The sequence below is a fragment of the Peromyscus maniculatus genome, chromosome 1, assembly GCF_049852395.1.
Source record: "Peromyscus maniculatus bairdii isolate BWxNUB_F1_BW_parent chromosome 1, HU_Pman_BW_mat_3.1, whole genome shotgun sequence".
Taxonomy (NCBI): Eukaryota; Metazoa; Chordata; class Mammalia; order Rodentia; family Cricetidae; genus Peromyscus; species Peromyscus maniculatus.
This window is the reverse complement of record NC_134852.1, coordinates 31,705,636-31,730,251: the sequence shown is the minus strand read 5'-3', so window position 1 is coordinate 31,730,251 and position 24,616 is coordinate 31,705,636. Positions and strand designations below refer to the sequence as shown.

General features: G+C 36.9%; 2 protein-coding genes across 18 annotated transcripts in view; both read right to left on the bottom strand.

Moving 5' to 3' along the window:
• LOC143273511 (cell adhesion molecule CEACAM5-like) overlaps positions 1 to 24,616 on the bottom strand; it is a 386,206-nt gene that overhangs the window by 137,925 nt on the left and 223,665 nt on the right. The window lies entirely within an intron of this gene.
• Positions 1 to 24,616, bottom strand: part of LOC121826732 (cell adhesion molecule CEACAM1-like) — a 56,129-nt gene that overhangs the window by 17,614 nt on the left and 13,899 nt on the right. For all 7 annotated transcript variants that reach the window (XR_013051854.1, XR_013051855.1, XR_013051851.1 and 4 more), the window contains one exon: positions 5,042 to 5,317. Coding sequence is in view for 2 of the 7 variants with exons in the window: in XM_076573649.1 (XP_076429764.1) it covers positions 5,042 to 5,317 (276 nt within the window). In the remaining 5 variants the exon portion in view is untranslated. The remainder of the gene's footprint in view (positions 1 to 5,041; positions 5,318 to 24,616) is intronic.

Genomic DNA, 24,616 nt, shown 5'->3' with positions numbered 1-24,616 from the left:
AGCAGTTAAATGCTCAACACATTGAAGAATCTAACAGCCCTTGGAATTCTCCTGTACTTATTATTAAAAAACAATCTGGTAATTGGAGAATGCTGGCAGATCTGAGTGCTTTTAATAAAATGATTCAGCCTTTGAGCTCCCTACAGACTGGGATGCCCTTGCCCTCTCTGCTACCCAAAGAATGGCCTATAATAGTTATTGACTTAAAAGACTGTTTCTTTCCCATACCCTTACAAGAAAATGATAAAGAAAAATTTGCCTTCACAGTACCTAATTATAATAATTCTCAGCCAGTCAAGAGATATCAGTGGAAGGTACCCCCGGAGGGAATGTTAAACAGCCCTACTTTGTGCCAATACTTTGTGCAGAAACCATTAGAGATAATTCATGTAAAGTCTCCACAATTCATAATTTATCACTATATCCTATTAGCTGATCCAAAGTTAGATACATTAAAAAGCATGTTTGAAGAAATAAAAAAAAATTGCCTCACTGGAGACTGCAAATTGCTACTAAAAATACAAAGAAGAGATTCTATTAATTACTTAGGATATAAGATAGAGCTACAAAAAATTAGACCCCAAAAGGTACAACTAAGAAGAGATAGATTGAAGACTCTTAATGATTTTCAAAAGTTATTAGGAAGCATTTCCAACTTACTGGGTATCATGGGAATACCCAAAGATGAACTACAAAATTTGGCTAATACTCTAGAAGGGGACAAAGAATTACATAGTCCAAGAGAATTATCAGCCAAAGCTGAGAAGGAATTGGCTCTAGTAGAAAAGACAATTCGAGAAGCACACGTGGATTGTGTGGATCCAGAACTTAAATGCATTCTTGTCATATTCCCCTCCAGACATTCCTCAACAGGTATTTTGATGCAGAGGGAAGATATTATATTGGAATGGATATTCCTACCATTTTCTTATATAGAAAAGATCTCTGATTTGATTCAAAAGGGTAAATTAAGACTTCACCAGTTGACAGGAATGGACCCAGCAGAAATTGTAGTACCTTTAACTAATGAGGAAATTTCATCACTATGGAAAGATAATGAATACTGGCAGAGAGCCTGCAGTAACTTTTTGGATGAGATTAACAACCACTATCCCAAAAGCAAGAGAATAGAATTCATAAAGAAGACTGAATGGGTCCTTCCCCACATTGTACGACAAAAGCCAATTTCTGGACTCCTCGCATTCTATACTGCAAATAAATCAGGGAAAGCAGGATATAAATCAGGAGACTTAAGTAAAGTGGTACAAAATCCATACAGCTCTGTACAAAAGACAGAACTGTATGCCATTCTTATGGTACTGATGGACTTCACAGAACCCCTCAATATAGTCACTGACTCTCAATATACAGAGAGAGTTGTTTTACATATTGAAACTACTAAATTTATTCCTGATAATACAGAATTAACTTCATTATTCATTCAATTGCAGGAAATCATCAAAAAAAGAGATTTTATATATATATATATATATATATATATATATATATATATATATATATATATATATATATATATATATATATCACATATCAGATCCCATACAGGTCTGCCAGGACCTCTAGCACAAGGTAATGATGAGATTGATGAGTTACTAATAGGTAATGTGCTAGAAGCCTCAGAATTTCATAATAAATACCATGTAAATAACAAAGGTTTAAAAAAGGATTTCTCCATCACTTGGCAACAGGCTAAGGATATTGTGAAAAATGTCCTACTTGTTCCATCTATAACCAAACTCCATTACCTGCAGGGGGCAATCCAAAAGGTATACAAATAAATGAAATTTGGCAGATGGATGTGTTTCATTTTGCAGAATTTGGAAGATTAAAGTATGTACATCATACCATTGACACCTATTCAGGATTTTAATGGACAACTCCTATGAGTTCTGAAAAGGTTGATTCTGTGATTACACACCTATTACAAGTTATGGCCATCACGGGAATACCTGTACAAATTAAGACAGACAATGCCCCAGCGTATGTCTCCAATAAAATGAGACAATTCTTTGCTTATTGCAATATAAAGCATGTTACAGGTATACCACACAATCCCACAGGCCAAGCAGTCATAGAAAGATCCAATAGAACTTTAAAGGTTATGCTAAATAAACAGCAACAGGTAACAATGACTCCTAGAAATAGACTGCATAGTGCTTTATTAACCTTGAATTTTCTCAATGCTGATGAGAACAGAACAACAGCTGTGGAGAGACATTGGACAACAGACAAAACTCCTGAGCTAAACCAACCGGTTTATTTCAAGGATGTGCTGACCTCAGAATGGAAACCTGGATATGTTCTACGTTGGGGAGGGGTTTTACCTTTGTTTCTGCAGGAAAAGAAAAGCTATGGATACCAACAAAATTAATAAAAATTCAATTCGAACAGGAAAAAACCCTTGATGAAGAGAAGTAAAAGATCATCCACCAATGTGACATCTCTACAAATTGTAAGAAAAATTTAACAAACAAAGGTTGGGGTAGGGTTCTGTTTTTGCCTTTCCAGGATAATGGAAATACCCATTTTCCAAAAATTATAAGGCCTTGGATATCCAAATATTTACAGCAGAAAGAAAGAATCTATTGGTATCAATCTACACATGGTAAAATCTCACTGTCTAACATCTATCTCTCTATCAATCTAGAAAAGTTGTGGTTCCAATTCAATTATAAGTCAAGCTGGCTTTGGAGATGGAACTGGCTCACTTTTTCTCTAAGCCCAAGCATATTGCTAAAAAAAAGTTTGAGAGATTCTTCAGTCCCATATCGTAAGAGCCCTCTGGTGTGGGACAGAAGGAAACCAATAAAAGGGACCATTGTCTTCTAAATTCTAATTCTCTCCATGCTTACTCTTGATTTCTCAGAATCCTTTCTTACATGCTGTGTCCTCTTTAAATCCAAACCTTCCATTTTTGATAACAAATAAGTTTTTCCAATAGAAATCTTGGAAGTCTCCAGAAGGAAGATGGGGCCCCAACAACAACAACTCTACTCAATCCAGAATGATGACATGGTAATAATCATCATACTACACTTTTTGCCAGAATTTCAGACAATCTTATTCATTACTCTAAGACTTGGTGAGAACCTACAGTTAGTCTGAGATTTAACTATCTGAGCTTTCTCACAGTACCCAACAGAGATAACATCACCCCCTAAACAGCAGGAAGCAATTCTAAGAAAACAACACCCCTTCTCCCTTAGGTTTCATAATTCTCAGGGTTATGGATGATGGTTATAGGGTTGGGGTGGAAGAAAATATTAGACTCAATATTCTAAAAAAAGGGAAAAGAAGAAATAGAATGGATAGGTATAAGATATTATGGTAGATTATTGTATATACTAGTAAACAAATTTAGTAAAATAGCAACCTTAGATAATTTGCACTGTAATTTGTACTGTTATGGATTCTTATATGTTGTTACAAATGTAAACTATTTTTATATTCCTGTTTAAGATAATTTGTATATTGATACAAATACAGAACTATATTTGTTATAATGTACATATATTTCTACTCTTATTTGAAATATTTTTATATTGATACAAATGTAAATTGATATCTGTCATACTTTATGTATGTTCTGCTTCTGTTTAGGTTATTCGGTATATTGATATATATTTAAGATTATTGTCATATTGCATATCGCACTATATATTCCTACCTCTGTTATAAATATCTTGTGTATTGTCACAGTTTTGAAGTCATCGTTCTTTACCATACATTTGCTTATAGACTGTTTACCTTGTTTATATAAAGCCTTAGTCCTTAGGTTATTTTCGTAGATAAGACTTATAGATTTATAGTCACCTATGCCTGTCATCTCTATAGTTACGTTAGTTAGGTTATCCAGATTTACAGATACATAGGTCAGATGGACAGGTAATCTTCAAACACTTCATAGACCTAGAGAATATGGCATTGAAATAACTTAGAATTCTGTTGACATGAGACCCAATTGCTCCTGGCTGCACCAATGATCCCGAGAGAATGTTGGGCTTCTAAGACATTTCCATTTGGAAGTTTGTCTTCTTGGCACAAAATGGCCTACTGGACAAAGAACTGCCCTTGCCTTGATTGCTGACAGTACGAATGCAATGCTGTCCTTTCTGGACAAGCGGGACACAAGGAAAGCGACCACTGTACTCTGCCAAGACAGGGTAAGATGGTCTTTCAGAATTCCTGCTTCTGAAAATGGTCTGTCAGATACTCTATGTCTGTAGCCAATTTGAATGCACCAACAATTCTGAGAAACATTAGGTGACTGTCCAGGCTGCCAGCTGTCTTGGTCTACTCTTTCAAGGTTCCCGAAAGTTGCTTGCATCCATCTACCATTTCTCAGGTACCATTATGTTCCTTCTCAGGTCTTTGATGGTATTGAAGACTAGCAGTTATAGTTACAACTTAGTATATATAATATCTTAGATAGAACATATTAAGTATTAGATTCAGGTTCTTTAGGATAGGACACCTTTTGGAATGATCTTTGTAACATGCCATTTACCTAAGCTCTATACTTCTCTGGATTTTAGTATGTGTTTTTTGCTTGATATTGTTTGCATTGGTTGTAGTTTCATCTTATCTAGGTCATTATCTCTCATTATTCCTGGATAATATTTGATAACCATTCCTTTGCATGTAGTCTTGTATTAGGTTAGAACCTTCTTATTTAGACAAAAAGGGGGAGATTTAGTGTGTAGCCATTCCAACTTTGATCTGGAAGTTCCAACCCCCATCGAGACTTCGGCATCTGTCATGCCTACAAGGCAGGGCCAAGGGAGGCATCTAGAGACCCAAGATCTGGATGGGCCAGCACTCTCTTGGTTCCGGGACCCTGAACAGTGGAGGTGGACCGAACGGAGCTCCAGAGAACACCGCTAGACTTTGATACACATTCCCCAGACCCCGCAACCTACCTATCCCTTAATTTGTAAGTTATGCCATTAAAAAAATATCTTTTTAACTACGTGAAGTAGCCTTAATAATTTCATCAATAGAGGAAACAGAGGTCACTCACGTATTATGTCCAGCTGGATGGGGTCACTCCTCTTGGAACTGACTTCATTGAATACTTCACATTGATAGTCCCCAGAATCCTCAATCCTCACAGGGAGTATTTGGAGGGTGTGGTTGTTCTCAAACAGCTTTTTCCTATTGGTGATCACAAGAATATTGCCTTTGAAGAACCACTGGATGGAGATCCCAATGTCATTTGACAAGCAGGTCAGGAACACAGAGATCAGGTTTTTGACTGTGGTATTGGTGACTTGGATGAAGGGTGTAGTCACTGGATCTGTGGATAAACATTGGAGGAGACCAGCTGAGAGTCCTTCAGCATCAGAGATCTCAGCCAGCTCATAGGGCCCGTAGAATGAAGAGACCTTCTTCAAGATTGCATGTTTGGAATCAAGATATGGTCTGTAAAGAAAGAGCTGCATCTTATTGCTACCAAGACCACCCGCATTGACCCTGACTCAGGGTATTTGTGTAGATTTGACATTGGGAGCCTCTTCAACCCACCTGTCCAGAAATCTCATGGTGGCGAGGGAAAATGTATTTCCCAATGATATTTGTGGGAATTCTTTTCACACTCTCTGTAATTGTGAACAGTCAAGTCACTCTTTTATTAAATAGTCTTCTGTTTCCTTTTTATTAAATAAATTTCATGGGGTTAAAATGGCCTAGCTAATCTTAAAGGGGTTAAAAGCTAGACCTAAGAACTGGGAGAAATCCCTAACTGAAGGCTTTCTGCTTGTAGAAAAACATAGTATTTCCTGACCATGGATATGGATTTAAAACTACAGAGGAGGAAGTGAATAATCATAGTGCTGACCACAGCCTGCCACTCTAATCCTCAGTATTGATATATTTTGAGACAGGGTCACAGTACAGTCCTTGCTTGCTTGTAACTTGCTATGTAGACCAGGCTGATCTCAAACTCACACAATCTACCTGCCTCTAGTTCCTCAGAGCTGGCATCAAAATGTGTACCACCACACTCAGCTGATATTTGTTTTTTGAGCCTTGAGAAGAATATGCAAAAGAGCATCATCAACTGTCAGTGACATGGCTCACCCTGACTCAGAACAGGGCTCCCAGGAACCTTTTTCACCCACTCTTCAAATTCCATGGAGTCAGAGCTGAGACAGGAGCACACCTGGGAGCAGAGTTCCTATACCCATCTGTGGGGAATTTTCTCCTCCAATTTGGAGAATAAGAATGTGAGCACATTTGAAAGCCCTGGGTGTTCCTTGTAGGTCATGAAGGTCATAAAATGAAAATGGAGGGTACAGAAAGCTTGTGTTAGGCACAGAAATAAATATTGATCTTGAGTCTCTCCTAACCATGAAAAGACCCTCTGCACAACCTTAGGTTTTTCAAGACTTGGATAACCTCCTCTTTACATTTCAAGCTCCATCCCTATCAGCCAGAAATCAGGAAACCAGGAAGTCATTAGACATAGGGATGGAGCAGGAGCTTTGGGGGAAGACTGAGTTTTGCTTGTTCCCATAGACATGGGCTGGAAATTAAATGCTTCGGCACCTTCCAAAAAAAGCCTAAGGACTCTACTTCAGACCTTCTGCTGATATTACAAAGATCCACTTATTAAGAACTATAATGTTCTTCACTGTGGTCCTATTGATTAGAGGGAAAAAGTTATAGATGAGGCAGGAATAGGATCCGCTATTATTAGTATTGATGTTGGGGATGAAGACCTCTTGGGAGGATGACATGAGCTCTCTCCATTGACAGGCCAAGAGTAATGTGGGGGTGGGTTAGCATCTGTGTGGCAGGAGATATATGGATTGTCCTTGAATGGAAAAAAATATGGGGGGATATGATTTGGACACCTGGACCATCTGGAGCAAACAGAACAAAGCCACAGGTGATGTCAGCAGAGGGAAGGGGAAATACTGGTCTGCAGAAGACATAGTATCTCTTTGAGCTGTGCTATAACCTAATTGTGCAGATTTCACCCAGAGCTGGGGAGGACATTGGTAGAAGAGTACGTATTCAGCATCACAAGCCCTGATCTATTTCAAGCACAACACACACATCACCACTGCACGCTCATGTGTACACTGAGCCTGAGTCTAACATGTTCCCTGTCTCCATCACCCTGAACCTCTCTAGGCAGAAGACCCTGGAGCCCATTCAGGCTCAATGGTGGGCCTGTCCACATATGCTTGGGCTGGCTCAGGATGCCCTGGCAGCCTAGGTATCTGTATATTAGGTCTGTGTCGTGAACCCAAGGGAACTGGGACTAAGCATGGTAGTTCTAGCCCTCTGTATTTAGGCATTTGGTACCAGGATGAAACAGAAAATACTTACAGGTAATGTTCAGGGAGAATGGGTCCCTTTTGGAGTCCCTCACTTGGTTCTAGGTTCACATTCATAGGGACCTGTGTCAGTCCTCACAACACTGAGTAAAGTGAGAGTCCTGTTGTCCTTCAGCCTGTCCTCTCCTGAGAGGGTTTGTTCATTTATCCTCCACAGGTAGGCTGTATTCTGAGTCTTAGGCTCACACATTAATGTTACTGAGTCATCACCGTCCAAGGGATTGGAATTGTTGGTTGTGATGTTGGGCTTGGGTAGCAGTGCTGTGCTCACCACAGAGAGATATTTGCCCTGTGTTTTACTTCTGATTCTTGCAAAGGCCTCTTACAACCAGAGATAGTCTCTTAACTCCCAGCTTACCCAGATCCTTAAAGAATCAGGCAGGAAGTAAGTTAAAGGCAGATGGAGTGGCTGAGTGCTCAGAGATAATGGGGCGTCCTGTGCTGTGTATGGAAGAAGCAAGGACTTTCTCATGAGTGAACTGAGCTGTGGTGTTTCGTGATGTTCAGACTCAAGATTTAGAATGAGAGACCTCATTTTATTTCCTGGTCTTCACTGAACCATTGCCTGCCTTGAGACACAAGGATCAGGTCCCTCCAGCTACACTGACCTCTCCTGCTGAGTGTAGACCTGAGCTCTCCAAGCCTTTGCTCTTCAGGGCTCTCCTACAGATAAGTTATGATTAGTCTTCCCATTGAGCTTCCCTGAGAAACCTGACAGACTGTGAGAGATCTCACACAGCTCAGGATGTGCCTGATATTTAGGTCATGCTGGGTCACAGGTAGACTATTCTTGTCAGGTGTTTGATTTTGATTGACATGAATCTGGGAGCCCTATAAGAATCCTGAGTCTATGAAATGATCTAGAGGAGTGAAGGTCACTTAGTAGGTCTCCATGATGGGGACCTGGAGATGTGGTTGTGGACCAATAGCTTGTGCCACTGATGGCCTATGTGACCCTGACTCAACCACTGTGTTTCCTGTCTAAGTTTTCCTATAATAGGAAACATGGTAAAAGATCATTGCTAGGCCTGCAAGTTAACCATAAATGTGAACAATGACCTGATCTTCCACGAAGCAGTGTCTATTACTATTTTTCTACATGAAATAATCGCTCAACAGCGGTTGGAGAGATGGCCGAGTGGTTAAGAGCACTGGCAGTTCTTCTAGAGTTCCTGATTTCAATTCCCAGCAATCCCATGGTGGCTTACAACCATCTATAATGAAATATGGTGTCCCTTTCTGGTTGTCAGGCAAAACATTGCATAATAAATAAATAATTTAATAAATTAATAATAATTAAATAAAATAAATAAATAAATATAAAATGAGGCTAAACAGATTGTGGGAAGGAAACACCAAGAAGCTTCAGTAGCACGATGTAAATTACATATAAGAAAGAGGAGCAGGTTTGAAATAAACCATAGAGAATTGTAGTCAATGGCCATGTATATTTCAGAGTAGCCAAGACAAATTTCCAATATCTTACCATAACAAATGGGAGATAAATGGGGTAGTACATGTTAAATAGTTGACTTAATCATTCTGTCTTGTACACAGACATCAAAGATTACACTCTTTCTCCAGACTACTTTCAGTTTGAAGGCAACTTAAAGCACTATTAACAAGTAATAGACCATGGATCAAGAAAGTGGAGAGATCATTTTCAAATGCCAGAGAATGTTATGTATTGTACATCTGAACATGGGCCAAAAAAAATAAAGAACTCTCACAGTTCAACAATAGTAACAATAAAACCACAAGCAGCTCAATCCAAAGAGAAGGAAAAGACCTGACATTTCTTTTAAAGAAAGAGGAACAGATGACCAACAAAGACAGGCTGCTTAGTTTTTGTCTATCTGATAGACTAAATTCACATGGGAAGAGAAAACCTCAGTTGAGGAATCACCTCCACCACAATGGTCAGCAAGGCTTTTTCTTAATTACTGTTTGGTGGAGGAGGACCTGGTGCTATCCCCTTGCAGAGAGCCCCTTTCTTATGGGCTCTGTAAGAAAAGTAGCTGAGCAAGTTGTGGGAGCATGCCAGGAAGCTTTCCCCATGGATCTTGCCTGCACTTCCCTCAATGACACACCCTGATCAAGACATTTAAGCCAAATAAACCCTAACTGCCAAGTTGATTTGGGTTGTGGCCGTTCAATACAGTAACTGGAAAGCTATTTAGAACTGCTATGGGTGCAGGGAGTGGTTACATACGCCTTTAATCCCAGCACTTGGGTGGCAGAGGCAGGCATATTTCTGCCAGTTTGAGAACAGCCTGGTCTACAGAGCGAGATCTAGGAAAGGCACTAGAACTACACAGAGAAACCCTATTTCAAAAAAAACTTAAGTTAAAAAAAAAAGAAGAGATCAGGCGTGTTCAGGGTGGTATGGCTGTAGACGACGTGCACGCCTTTAATCCCACCACTTGGGAGGCGGAGGCAGGCTGATCTCTGTGAGTTCGAGACCAGTCTAGGCTACAGAATGAGTTCTAGGAAAAGCGCAAAGCTACACAGAGAAATCCTGTCTCCAAAAACCAAAAGACATAAAACAAAAACTAATAGCTTTAATTTTTTTCACCAATTACAAAATTAAAATGGGGAAAATGGTACCATTCTCTTCTAGAATTTTTTTTGCCTTAGTGGTCTAAAGATTGTCTTGATCTCTGTGAGAGGTAGCCACTCAAGATTGCCTCTTAGAGAGGTAATGAAGCTCAGGCTATGAACACATGTCGGATAACTACATACCCCCAAAGATGATGCTGACCCTTCCTGAAAGTGGAGTCTCCAACTACCTTATCTTCGCTGTGGCATTTTTGAACTTGCTGAGATGCTCATCTTATTGACCAGTATAACATTTCCTAAGTCTACATCTTTGGTGGCAAAAGTTATAGTGTGGTAAGACTCTACTCATAAATACAGCTTTTTATCAGAATTTGATAAAACCTTCTGTTTCTGTGAAACAATTATTTTTAATATTTTTCTTTTACAAGTAACTTTTTATCAGTGCAGAACTATCTAAGGGATGACTAGCTTATGAATATTCTGTTAAAAGGTAGTTTTATAAAGAAAAGTAAAATATAATCATGTCTTTTATAGTGGTAAAATTAGTGTTTATATGAAAGTAAAGATCTGCTTAGTTTTTAATATACTTCAGACTGAGTGCTTATGATGCATTTTCTCTGACTTTTTATTCTTTTCATTTTCAAGGTATTAACAACTGTTAATATTTTCAGAATACTGCCATATGTGTAGCTTTGAAGTGTGTATTAAGTGAGAACAGGAGAGAGACTGATTTACGCTGAAATGTCCTGTATCTTTCCTTTGGTACTTACTACAATGAAAAGAAATTGGAAAGTAAAGATTTGTAAAGACTTGAGAAGAGAACTAGTTATTGTGAAGGGAAGAGAAAAGAGTGACAAAAATATTAGGGAATTTGAATTTAGAGAAATTACCCACTTTCCCTGTGTTTTTGTGAAGAACATCTATATTCAAAAACTAACTTGTAAAAAACAATTTAAATGTATTTACTGAGTTAAATAGCTAAAATGAATAAATTTTATGAAGTACACAGGTCTAAATTAAACAGTAATGTTGTAACTCTTGAGTTGAATTTTGAACCATTTGAATAGTGTCAATTCCAGTTGAAAAGGTGTCCAGTGCAGGGCTGGGTGCATATATCTTTGATCCCAGCACTTGGGAGACAGAGGCAGGTCTCTGAGAGTTGAATGCCAACCTGGTCTACAGAGTGAGTTCCAGGCCAGCCAGGCTACATAGTGAGACCCTGTCTCAAAACAAACACAAAAAAGAAAGAAATGCAGTCGGTATGGCAGAAATATGTAGAGTTTACTTGTGAGTGAGGATGGATCTAAAAGAAACAGGGTAAGATATTAGAATTTAAAAATTTAGGCATTACCTCAGGGAAAAGCCTTGCCAGGGAAAGGGAACTACTTTACCACTAATAGCTTGTCTGGACCAGACGCTAACTGCCTTGGGAATCATCTGCACAATCAAGAAATGAACTTGACTTTTCCATTTCTCTTGAAGCTTTTCAGGACAAGCCCTTCTGCTCTTCACTAAACCTACATCTTGAGTAATTCCTGAAATATGCTGAATGGGTTCTTTTTCGTTTCCTTGGGTGTTTTTCTGTGAAGAGTTATGTGATCTTTCTGATATATAACCATGTCATTGGCCTGAATAATTCTATGGAGGGAGTCTGTTAATTTAAAAGGAACCTGATAGGAATATTAAAGGAAGCTTTTAGATGGCCTGTGGCTAGATTTATTGATTTGGTGAACAAACCTGTGTTCTTTGCTGACTTTCAGCTAATGGCTAACCGTGGTCAAAGAATGGCTTTCACTTAATGTTTTGACTTACTACAAATAAGATAAAGAATGCTTTAGTAATTAGAAATCTTTTAAAATATAAAACAAATGTACAAATAAGACTCATCATCTTTTTATAAGAAAAAAACATAAGCCTTTATCATTTATTCATGAGCTAAAGCCATTAAGATAAATCAGATTATCAACTTCCTGTCTCTGAAGTTTGGGTTGTTTTTATAGATCCATGTAATAGAGCACTTCTTTCCTGTGAAACAGGTGCTTTGAGATCTCTTACCTTCTTCTCATTAAAGTGTTTGTCACTTTAAATATAATCAGAATCCAGTAGACAAGCATATTTTTATTTTGGCAGGACAAATTTCACAGACTATAGACTTAATTTTAAGACAGTCCTGAAGATAAAACAATATTTAAAATAGCCTATTTAGCCAAGTGTGATGGTGCACACCTTTAGTCCCAGCACTTGGGAAGCAGAGACAGGTGGATCTCTGTGAATTCCAGGTCAAGGCTACATAACAAAAGCCTGTCTCAACAAAAAGAAAGAAAAGAAAATCCAAAGAAAAAAAGATGAAGAAAAAACATAAAGTAATGGTTATCCAGTGGAAAAGGCTTTGGGGCAAAACTAACTCCAAGATAGTGTTTCTAATTTGTAATCTGGAATGGATAACTCAATCCTAAATCCTCTTTTGTCTTATTTGCCTGTGAAACGTAGGTAATGGTATTGTCCCTTGGATTCCTGAAAGTTCATTCACTAAGAGATATCCCTTGGAGCACAGTTGAAAATAATTTCTGAGTAGCTATATAGTACTAATTGAGAATGATCAGTTTTCAAAAAGCACCTTTGTGGCTCGTACAAAATCACATTCACTCAGTCTGTAACAGGCTTTCTTGACTTGATCTGACAATGGAGATAATGGAACAATTTGAGTCTATGGTTCAAACTCTATAGTTAGATGATTGCAATTTCCTCCTGTCTTTCATGAGATCTGTGTAAACTGATATTTGCCTTATTTAGAAAGCTGATTACATTTGCAAAAAATAAAGATAATTTTGGTCATAAATCAAATCTAAGCTTTCAGATTTGGGAGCCATGGTGTAAAACTCAAGAAAGTTTATTTAAATTTTAATGGCTTTGCTAGAATTGCATCATTTTTTATTAGGCAAGTATGAACTATATATACTTGAATATACAGAACCTAATGATTCCATCAAGTTATGTTGTCAATCGTGGTGTATGACCCATACTATCTCCACTTTCTAATCTTGACAAACATTTGTGGGTTTAAAAAAATTGATCTAAATAAATTTTCATTTAATTAAATCTTCATGTATGAAAACAAAAGAAGAGAAATGCTATGGAGTGATGCTTAGTGGCACATGATTAATCTCAGCACTCAGAAGGCAGAGGCAGGTGTATCTCTGTGAGTTCCATGCCAGACTGGTTTACAAAGTGAGTTCCAAGACAACCAGGGATACACAGAGAAACCCTGTGTCAAAAAAACAAAAATGTAAAAAAGAAAAAAGAAATGCTTAGTGGCCAGGCATGGTGGTGCACATCTTCAATCTCACTACTCTAGGAATTCTAGGCTGGCCAGCAGGAGTATATAGTGAGACCCTGTCTCACAACCAAAAACACAAAATTTGTGTAACACCAGCAGTCGTTCTAAAAATACACATGATTGGCCAACCTAAACTATACATTCTTAAGGATAAGTCATATATAAATTATAAGCTATTAAAGATAGTTATTAGGATACAAGTTAAAGCTTGATCATCTGATAAATCATCAAATTCTCTATACAAAACTATGTTTAGAAACATGATAAATATGCTGAATATTAACATAAAATTTCTTACTTCACCCATGACATTAAAAAAATTTAAGCTTCCCACTTTTAACTATCCCATGCCTCTTACTCCCAGAATTTAGCCCAAATTACACTTTGAGATCATTTAGATAATATTTCCATTTACCATGTCTGAAGAGAATATGCTTTGCTATCCAATTTTGAATAAAAGATATCTCACCAAACAGATTTCAGAATAAGCTTTTACTGTTCCTTCATTAAAAGAAATTCACTTTATATTGGATGTTCTCAATAATCAGTCTCCTATGTCCCCTGATTTATTAAATACATAAATGCTGTTTGATGTAAAGTTTTGATAAGGGTATGGAAGTTTAGATATAGAGACCATTTAGGAAAGTTAAATAATATCTTATGATATATGAATTGCCAGTTACTGGGATAGATAAATATAACATATAAACATCTAGATATGGTATGAATGGTACTCAAGTCTCAGTAAATAACCTGGAGATATTGAGAAGGTATGCCTAAGTTAGATCTATGGATAAAGTTTTTATTGAAATCTGAGATAATAGGCTTTAGAAATACACTTATGTTTGCATTAATATAGTAGTATACAGACGTCCACCAGAAGGAACACTCGGTCTAATAATAGGCCATAGCTCCTCCACTGTACAAGGTATAATAATAGTCCCAGGAATGATTGATCCTGAGTTTACTGGGAAAATTAATATTATTGTAAACCTCCCACAAAAAAATTCAGATTCTACAGTGCAGTGACTAATGGAGATGCCAGTTTGTATTCTAGTGTTATTGTCTTCTGGGTTCAGGAAACTGAATATTATGGAACAACTAAATCTTTATAAGACATGGAAAGAAAATAATTGACTTGTTAGACATAAGTCTAGACATTTCTTACATTTTAGAAAATGATTGGACAAGTACTTAAGATAATTATTACTCCTTCATCTCTTACAGGTCTAGGTCAAGCTAATATTGTAACCAAAAGCTCAGAAATATTAAAACAATCAGATAGATAAAATTAAAGCCTATTCTGCCCACAGGCATCCCCTTTATACCTAACACTCTGTGGGGAAGAGACATGCTGCAATTAATTTGTGTATCATTAATTTCTGCTATGGACTAATATCAGCTCAGATGCTATAGACGGGTGTTAAACTTAAAAGAACCCAGGTAAACAAACCAAAGGCATAATTGAGCCCATTATTCTAGAAATTATAAATGATAGACATGGCCTAGGGTATCAAAATTTATCTTAGCGGCCACTGTTGACTGCTGACCCCTCTACATGGAAATCTGATGCTCCTATCTGGGTTAAACAATGGACTTCGAATGCTAAGAGAATTGTAGCAGCTATTTGTCTGGTGGAGGGAAAGCTTAAAAATAGGGCATATAAAGCCTCCCACCAGCCCTTGAGTCACCCCAATATTTGTAGATTAGAAACAAAATCAGGCTTACAGGCTGTTACAAGACCTTAAAATATTAAATGAACTTTATGGGAGCCAAAAAGAGCTTCACAGCCTGGCTTGCCATCGCCCACAGCCACACCGAGAATTCAAAATATAATTGTCATACACTTACGAGTTGTTTCTTCATCATACCTCCTCATCCTAAATATTGTTAGCGTTTCACTTTCAGTTTGCATTGTAGCCCTGACATAATGAAACTCAAATGCTAACATGCAGAGCAGGAAATATGAGTTCTGTTTATCCAGAACTCATTGATTGAGCTGAGTTCCACATCATATATACAGATTAACTATAAGAGCTATCTGTCAATTATATTTTCCTCTCAGTCCCTAACTCAAATATATATATACATACATACATACATATATATATATATATGCACATATATCTACATACATGCACATATATATAACAATATATTTATTGCACAGGTGATATTACATTTATAAAATACTAGAAAGCTATGTGTCCATTGATTGGCAGATAGGTCTATACTGGCACTTTCTCATGTCTGTCCAACAATTACAAATTCTCTCCCTATGGAAGCTCACCCATGAGGCCTATGTCATTATGAATTATGGGTATGAAATAAAGAGATAAAACAGAATTTTTCCACTGCTTTTTTATTTTAGGAAGGCCTAGAGCTCATAATTGGACAAAAGCCTTACATATACTTCAAGAGCTCTTAACAATTGGTGCTTAATTTTTCATATCTCCACTACAGGCATTCCTTAATACCACCTGCCAAGCCACAAAGTTATACCTAAGCAGTCAGAACCTTCTCACTTGTATTTGTAAAGGTCCTGATGTTTTCATAATGTCAAAAAGAGGATATGCTTACATGTTTTCACAGGATGCTGACCCATCTTTATGAATCCTGGATTGCCTGGTCACACCATATACTAGGCTGCTCAGGACAAAGATGCTCTAAAGCTGCCAGTCTGAATACAGGCTGTTATTTACCTGTAGATACTTAAATATTGAGCTGTGACTTTAAAAATAAATGATACAATTCCAGATTTTTTTTGATGAACTCTGTTCATCAATGATATCAAAACTTATAGAATTATAATTGGAAATAATCCTGTCCTAAATGAATTTTTATTAATTTTGATCAAAAGATAATCAAGACGAGATATATTATAAATGAAACTTTTCAGATTTCATTCTCTGACTATGCTGCTGTTTTGTTGAAACAACAAAGATTCACAATTTTGCTCTGAAAAATCACCACTGTTATCATATTGCTAATAGGTCTAAAGATTTTTTTCTTTTAAAAGGTTCTTATAAGCTTCAGGAGATCTAAATTCACCAACACTCAACAAGCCAAGAAATATCAGAATGAATGCAACCTGACTACAGTTTATGTCTTCCAATTACACATTTTGTTTTTCTTCTCTGGGAGGATGGATCTTGCCCGCTCTTGCTGGCCTAATATCCCCTTCTCTCATCTGCCAAAACCATGCTTTTAATATTCTATAGGTACACTTAAGTGAAAAAGTTTCCTCCTTAAAACTCATCAAATGCATGTTCTAATACATATATTTGTTTCCAGAAGAAATTCTGATGATTTAAAGAGTTACACATTGTCATCTTCTGGATCACAGAATTGCTGTTTAGCTACAGGTCTGCACCCCATCCTCCATTCTCCAGCCCAAATGAATATGCTGTCCATCTCAGCCCTGCATCATGCCCTCTCACACATGAGACAGAAAATCCTGCTACCCATGTCTTAAGGAGCCTGAAAGAACCTGCTCTTCCTGGGTTTCCACTGAATTCCAACCTTCAACACCCTCAGCTTCAGACCCATATCAGCAGGAAGTAACCATGAAAAATTTCTATAGACCGGTTGTGACTTAACCCTCTTTCAGTGCTAAACTCCCCAGCCCAGGGACTGTACTGACCTTAAAAAATGCTCTATTATTAATTAATTAATACTATAAATTCTGCCCATGATCCTGAAATGTATATCCTATCAGATTTTCTCCTCAAGTACTTCTGACATTGTTCTGTATAGAAGTCTGCTATGTATATCCTGACACAGATTATTACAATCCTCCCATAGCTAAATAGGTCAATATTGCCTTGATTACAAACTTAAATTATTAGGTCAGTTTTAACTGCAGTCTTGGTCCCACAGGTGCTCACGACTAACTCGAGTAAATCCTTATCTAACAATGCCTCTTTAAAATACAGTTTAACCAAATTAATACCACTAATCAGAGATTGATAGAGTTATGTTCCAAACTAATAATTTTTTGATAAATCACAGTTACAGTATTTAGACACATGTGACCATATTATGCTATACTAGCTAATGATAGATTTTTATGGTACTCCTCTGCTCCCTTCTTGGGACAGAGATATTCTGATCATATACAACTACACCTATTAGATGGCTAAACTAAATCTCAGCTTGCCATCTACATAGATTGCTGAATGTAAATACTAATTAACCATAATTTTTCATTTTTCAAGTCATCTACAAATTTAAATTTTTCATGTTTTTCACTACCCTAGAAAGAATAAAACATTCTCTTTTTTTCAATAAACAAAAAAACTGGAACTGCTGCAAGCCATAGGAAAACATAATGGAATTCAGCTACTATCCCAAAAGCTACTACTTGGAAAGATCAGGGAAATTTGTAAAGGTCAAGTCATGGCTTAAGAAGTTTTGGTGATAGTTTAGCTTTTGCATATATATTAGCTGGTTCTTACAATGATTTTCTTGTATGCTATGTGTGCTTCCAAGAACTCCTAACAGTGTATTTGTCTAAAGTACCTATCAAGCTTCCGAGGCCAAACAATCTCCTGAACTAAGGTAACAACATTATAGAAACAATGCCTGTCTCCTAGGTCAGGAGGACAGCTTCATTTCTTGTGCAATTTAAGCAGAGACCCTCCTTTCTTATAGAACCTCACTAACTCCTAACTTCTTACCTAACCACTTCTAGAAATGTAGACTGAGCACATTAATCCCCTTTTCTTGATATAGTAATCAATCATTAGCTCTCAGTTGACCTCCTCTTTTACCATTCTCTTTTGCATTGTAAAAGAAAGCCTGATACTCACTCCTTGAGGAAAATTCTTACCTGCCTTTATAACCCTGTATGAATTCAAGCCTGATGACTTGCTCTGGCAGAGGATTGCTATTGCTTGGGTTTATAACTGAATACCTCAGAGACTTGGAGACTGTTAGGTATAAGGAGACTTAGAGGAAGATTTTGAGGGGAGAACTTGAGGACAAGATGGAAGATGAGGAAGATCCAGATAGAGAATTACTAGATGAGTAAGGCCAAGATGAGAAAGCCCTGATGAGCCAGAATTAAGATGAAAGAATTAAGATAGAACTTAGAGGGGACAGTAGATACATATAGAGAGAAATCAGGTAAAAAGAGCTAGGCAGGAGAATATAACTGTACCTCTGTAGACAGGATTGTGTCCCAGAGGAATAAACTTGACAGACAAAGAAAGAGCATGGTTTTCTCAGATTCATTTTCCAAAAATAATTGTCGCTGTTCATAACTTCTCTTCTGGCCCATGAGAAGAATATTATTAAGGTGGATCCTTAATATTCAAGAATAACATCCTGTATTTTATTGAACCACCATGGCTTCAAGTTAGATTTCAACAAGAACAAAAATTAGAATCTATAGTTTCAAGGAAACGGAATAATGCTCAATCTAATCACCAATGGGTCAAGGAGGAAATAAGAAAGAACTAAAGACTTTCTAGAATTCAAATAAATGTACAACATATCTAAACTTATGGAACACTATGAATGCAGTGCTAGGAGGAAAATTCATAGCACTGAATGACCACATAAAGAAGTTGGAGAAATCTCACACTAGCAATTTAACAGCATACCTGAAAGCTCAAAAACTAATAGTAGCAAACTCACCCCAGAGGAATAGAAGCCGGGAAATAATCAAATTGAGGGCTGAAATCAATAAAAGAGAAACATATAGAACAATACAAAGAATCAATGAAACAAAGAGTTGGTTCTTTGAGAAAATCAACATGATAGACAAGCCCTTGCACAAACTAACCAAAAGGGACAGACAGAGCATCCAAATAAACAAAATCAAAAAAGAAAAGGGATATATAACAAGAAACAAGGAGGAAACCAGAGAATCATTAGGTCATTCCTCAAAAACCCTACTCCACAAAATTCAAAAAATCTCAAAAAATAGACAATTTTCTGGATAGGTACCATATACCAAGACCAGATAAACAATTTAAATAGACCTATAACACTTAAGGAAATAGAAACAATCATTAAAATCTCCCAACCAAAAAAAGCCCAGCACCAGATGGTTTCAGCACAGAATTCTTACAGATTTTCAAAGCAGAGCTAATACCAATATTCTTCAAATTGTTCCACACAATAGAAACAGAAGGGACATTCCCAAACTCTTTTTACAGGGCTACAGTCACCCTGATACCTAAACCACACAAAGATGCAACAAAGAAAAAGAATCACAGACCACTCTCCCTCATGAACATTGATGCAAAAATACTCAATAAAAACTGGCAAACCAAATTTAAGAGCACAGCAAAAAAAAAATTATCCACAGTGATCAAGTAGGTTTCATACAGAGATGCAAGGATGGTTCAATATACAAAAATCTGTCAATGTAATCCACCACATAAACAAACTGAAAGAAAAAAACCATATGATCATCTCATTAGATGCTGGAAAAGCCTTTCACAAAATCCAACACCCCTCATGGCAAAGGTCTTGAAAAGATCAGGAATACAAGGAACATTCCTAAACATAATAAAGGCAATTTACAGCAAGCCAACACCCACGATCAAATTAAATGGAGAGATACTCAAAGTGATTCCACCAAAATCAGGAAGAAGACAAGGTTGTCCACTCTCCACATATTTACTCAATATAGTACTCGAAGTTCTAGATAGATCAATAAGACAACAAAAAGAAGATCAAAGTGATACAATTGGAAAGGAGGAAGTCAAACTTTACCTATTTGCAGACAATACAATACAATGCATAAGTGACCCAGAAATTTCAACCAGGAAACTCCTACAGCTGATAAACACCTTCCAGCCTTGCTGGCAGAAGACTGATTGGGTGATTTGAAGTGTGAGGATCCTAGCAAGTGTCCTTTTCACCTCACTGTGTTTCTAGGTTAGTTCTCCCTCTTTCTTCCAAGCCTCAAATTCCATCAATTTCATCCAGGCAATCACGAGAAGCTGTGGGAATGTGAGACAGGGTGATTGCAACTTTGTGTGTTCAATATCCAGTGTTTCCATGGCTACATCTTATTCTCAGGGTCTCAGTTGTGGCAGCCATGAATAAGTCGTCTCTTGTGGCTGTGACAGAAGGCCCAGGCTATTGACCCTCATTGTACCAGGCCCTCTGCAGAGACCATGGTTTCTGCAGTTTGGTATTATAGCAAGTCAGACTCTGTAATACCCCAAATACCTCTGGTTGGTGACTCTAGGGAACTTAGCCTTTACCTTGCAGAAATTCTATTGCAACTGCACTGCAATCTAAGATCTTCTCTGCCTCCACAGATATCATATCTGTAGAAGTAACCATCTTGTTAAATAAGAAACACAGAGCCAATGTAAAGATAAAAGCCCAAGAAGTCAGAGCTAAGAGCCTTACCCTTCCTGCTTCAGTGATTCTCTTCAGCCAAGAGAGACCTACTTCCTGTGTGTTTGTCTTTATATAGACTTTCTGTTCTGCCTTCTCATTGATTGTAAAGCCAGCCACATGACCATCCCGTCACTGCCTGTCTGTACAGACCTTCAGGTCTTCTATGGTTGGTAGTGAGATTAAAGGCGTGTGTCGTCAATGCTGGCTGTATCCTTGACCACACAGAGATCTACCTAGCTCTACCTACCAAGTGCTGGGATTAAAGGTGTGTGCCACAAACACCCAGCTCTGCTATGGCTTGCTATTAACTCTGGCCCCCAGGCAACATTATTTACTAACATACAAATAAAATCACATTTCAGTACAAATAAAATATCACCATATTCCCCCTTTTCTATTTTAATAAAAAGAAAAAAGGAAAAAGGTTATAACTAACATAAGAAAAACTATATACAAAAGTACAATAACTATATACAATATATACCAGCAATAAATACCTAAAAAATGTCTAGTCCATTTGTATATGACAAATTCAGAGAAAATAATTCCATTTTCTATCCTATTTTGGTAAGTCCAAAATGTACCTAATTCACTTTCCATCCTAACTAATCTTCAGCTATAACTAACTGATCTTCAATTCCTTCAGAGACCCAAGAAGGAAATAATATTACCTAACAAAAATAAAAACAGGAAGTACATGCAAGCAACTTCCAAAAAATTGTGAGTTGACCGAAACAGCCAGCTGCCTTGAAAGTCACCTGAGGTTTCTCCGAAGTGTTGGGGCATCATCTTCAGCCTATAGGCTTAGCATATCTGACAGACTCATTTGTGAAGTAGGATGTACACAAGGTCAACAGTTCAGCCTCACATTGCGTGAGAGTAGTACATGTACCAGAAACACTTGAATTCCACTAGTGTCATGTCATGATTCAGGATTTTACATTCTGGATATTATTGATGGTTTTTTAATTCAGCTGTCCATTCTTCTTGGCTGTATATATGTGGCTTCATCTCAGCATCCCATTCTCCACATCACTCTATTAAATGCCAGTCTGCTATTGAGAGCTTAGTTACTCTTTAAGAATAACTGTTTCATTGGCTGCTCTTAATATTCTTTCTTTATTCTGTACATTTAGTTGTTTAATTATTATGTGTCGAGGGGACTTTTGGGGGGGGGTCTAGTCTGTTTGGTGTTCTATAGGCTTCTTGTATCTTCATAGGCATTTCCTTCTTTAAGTTGGAAAAGTTTTCTTCTATAATTTTGTTGAACATATTTTCTGTGCTTTTGAGTTGGTATTCTTCACCTTCTTCTATCCCTATAATTCGTAGGTTTGGTCTTTTCATGGTGTCCCAAATTTCATGGACATTTTGGTTCATGACTTTGTTGGCTTTAGTGTTTCCTTCGACTGATGAAACTATTTCTTCTACTGTATCTTCAATGCCAGAAATCCTCTCTTCCATTTCTTGCATTCTGTTGGTTATACTTGCATCTGAAGTTCCCGATCTTTTACTCAGGTATTACAAAAAAATAAATAAATAAATACTTTCCATTCATATTCAGAATTGAAAAAAAAAAAGAATAACTGTTTCAGCTGCTGTTCCACTGCACATCAGAAGCCATCAGCCCACTGCCTGTTCAGCTGCCTTCGAAGAAAAGGGCACTGTACCTTTTCCAGATTGCGAAGGCTACTTCAGGGATGGTGCCATATTGTCCTGGCCTTAGAAGATGCCTTTGATAAAACCATAACCACACTTGTTTTGTCAAGAATCGGTAGTCCTTTGTTTCGTGTCCTGTATGTCCTGCTTGTCAGCAGTTGATTCGAAGATACTTTGTTGTCCAGTGGCTAACTTTTGCCACATTGAAAGTTAACTTCATATGAAGTTTCTTCAATGCCCATATTTTCTCTGAAGTAGATTGGTACTGCCAGGAGGGGACATGTCTCATAGTCATAACAAAAAGAAAAATTTTCTAAGTTATTAAAACATTTTAAATGCCATATTCTGTAGATCTCTGAAGGGTTTGAGGATGATCTGTTTATCTAAAATATATCTGCTCAATCTTGAAATCATACCTAATATGACTACAAGGTCTATTGTAATGTCTAACTACTAACTTTCATTTCTTTTTATCCTAATGGTTGGTAATAATAACATTCAAGGATCAGAAAATTGAATTATTTGTTAAACGAACAGTATAAGTACAATTTGAAATATACATATAGCATTTTCTAACAATATCAATTTCAATATATATAATTTGTATATAATATAAAACAATCTAATCCAATGTAAAGTATTTAAAACCAGTAATTGTCTTTTTTCTTTTTCTTTCTTTTGTTTAAACAAGAACCTTAAATCTAATCTCCTTTGCTTAGCCCTTTTTCTAACCCTTGACAACAACTTGTAACCAACCCCCATAAACAATGAAAATTATCCCAGACCTAAAATCCATTAAAAGACCAAAAAACCACCCACACCACACCACCTCTTTGGGAATGTGGACGTCATATTCGTAATATTGCTTCCTGCTGGGTATGGGCATAGGTATCTTTATCCTGAAAAGAAAAATTTTAGGTTAATTGTCAAATTCTGGGAAAGGTAACTATATACTTTGTTATCCAGTCTGTGTATAATGCCAAAGTTCAGGATTTATCTCAAGTCCTTTTTCAAGTAGTCTTTGAGACTGGATCATCTCAGCTAGCCCTCTCAAAATTGCTCTGAGAACTTTGTAGTTCAAAGCTGATCTGTAGATGATGTTTGTCAGCTTAGTGATATTATTATTGTCCACGTGGAATTGTTGATGTGGGGCCCCATCTTCTTCCTGGAGATTTCAGTTGATATTAGGCCTGGCCATGATTTCCTGCAGAAAACTGATAAGAGACTCGACCACAGAGACATATATATGCAGTTAATTGAAGCCTTTTTTCTAGAATTAGTACTCTATATGACCATTCATATCTTAACAAAGTTTAAAATGTATATATATATATATATGTGTGTGTGTGTGTGTGTGTGTATTAATCTTTTAAATTTGATATAAAATTCATATTTTAAGAAAAGTTTAAAGAATCAGATTAGAATCAAAGAGTTGAGATTAATAATAGAATAGTCCCTTAATTAATTTGGTTTTTCTCCTGTTCCATAGCAAAAGATGGCTCTTTTCTTCTGGCATGATACAGGGAGTTTGCATTTTCCTTTTAACAACATGCTTGAGTTTAAAGAAGGAGAGAGCCATCCTCCAACTCCATAGTCAGCTTTAAATTTTAATTTAATTGGGACTAGTAGAAGACCAATAGTGTTAAATTTCTTTAGAGAAGAGCAGAAACAAACATTTAGGAAGACTTATAAAATTTTTTAGATGATATACCCATACGCCATTTCACTCTGTATCCTGGGATAATTTGTCCCTTTTCTTCAGTTGTATCATTTGTCCAGTGTTCTTCAGTTTAATTGGATGTTCATGCTGGTTGATGAACTATCACCTCCTCTAATTAAGTGCCCTCCCTTGTTCAAATGGAACCTTTATCAATTTTGATGATACCCACAGCTTATCTTCTCCTGTACAAACAAAAGCAAAACCTCGTCCCCAATGTAACACATATCCTGGTTTCCATTCTGAGGTCAGCACATCCTTAAAGTAGATAGGCTGATTTAATTCTGTAGTTTTTTTCTATTATCCAATGTCTCTCTGCAGCTGTTGTTCCTTTCTCATTGGCATTGAAAAAATTCAAAGTTAATAGAGCATTATATAGTCTATTTCTGGGGGTTTTTGTTACCCCTTTCTGTTTATTTAGCATATCCTTTATATTTCTGCTTGATCTTTCTATAACTGCTTGACCTGTAGAATTATGTGGTATACCTGTAATGTGCTTTATATTGTAATAAGCAAAAAACTGTTTCGTTTTAACAAGAGACATATGATGGAGCATTGTCAGTTTTGATTTGTGAAGGTATGCCCATGATGGCCATAACTTTTAGCAAATGAGTGATT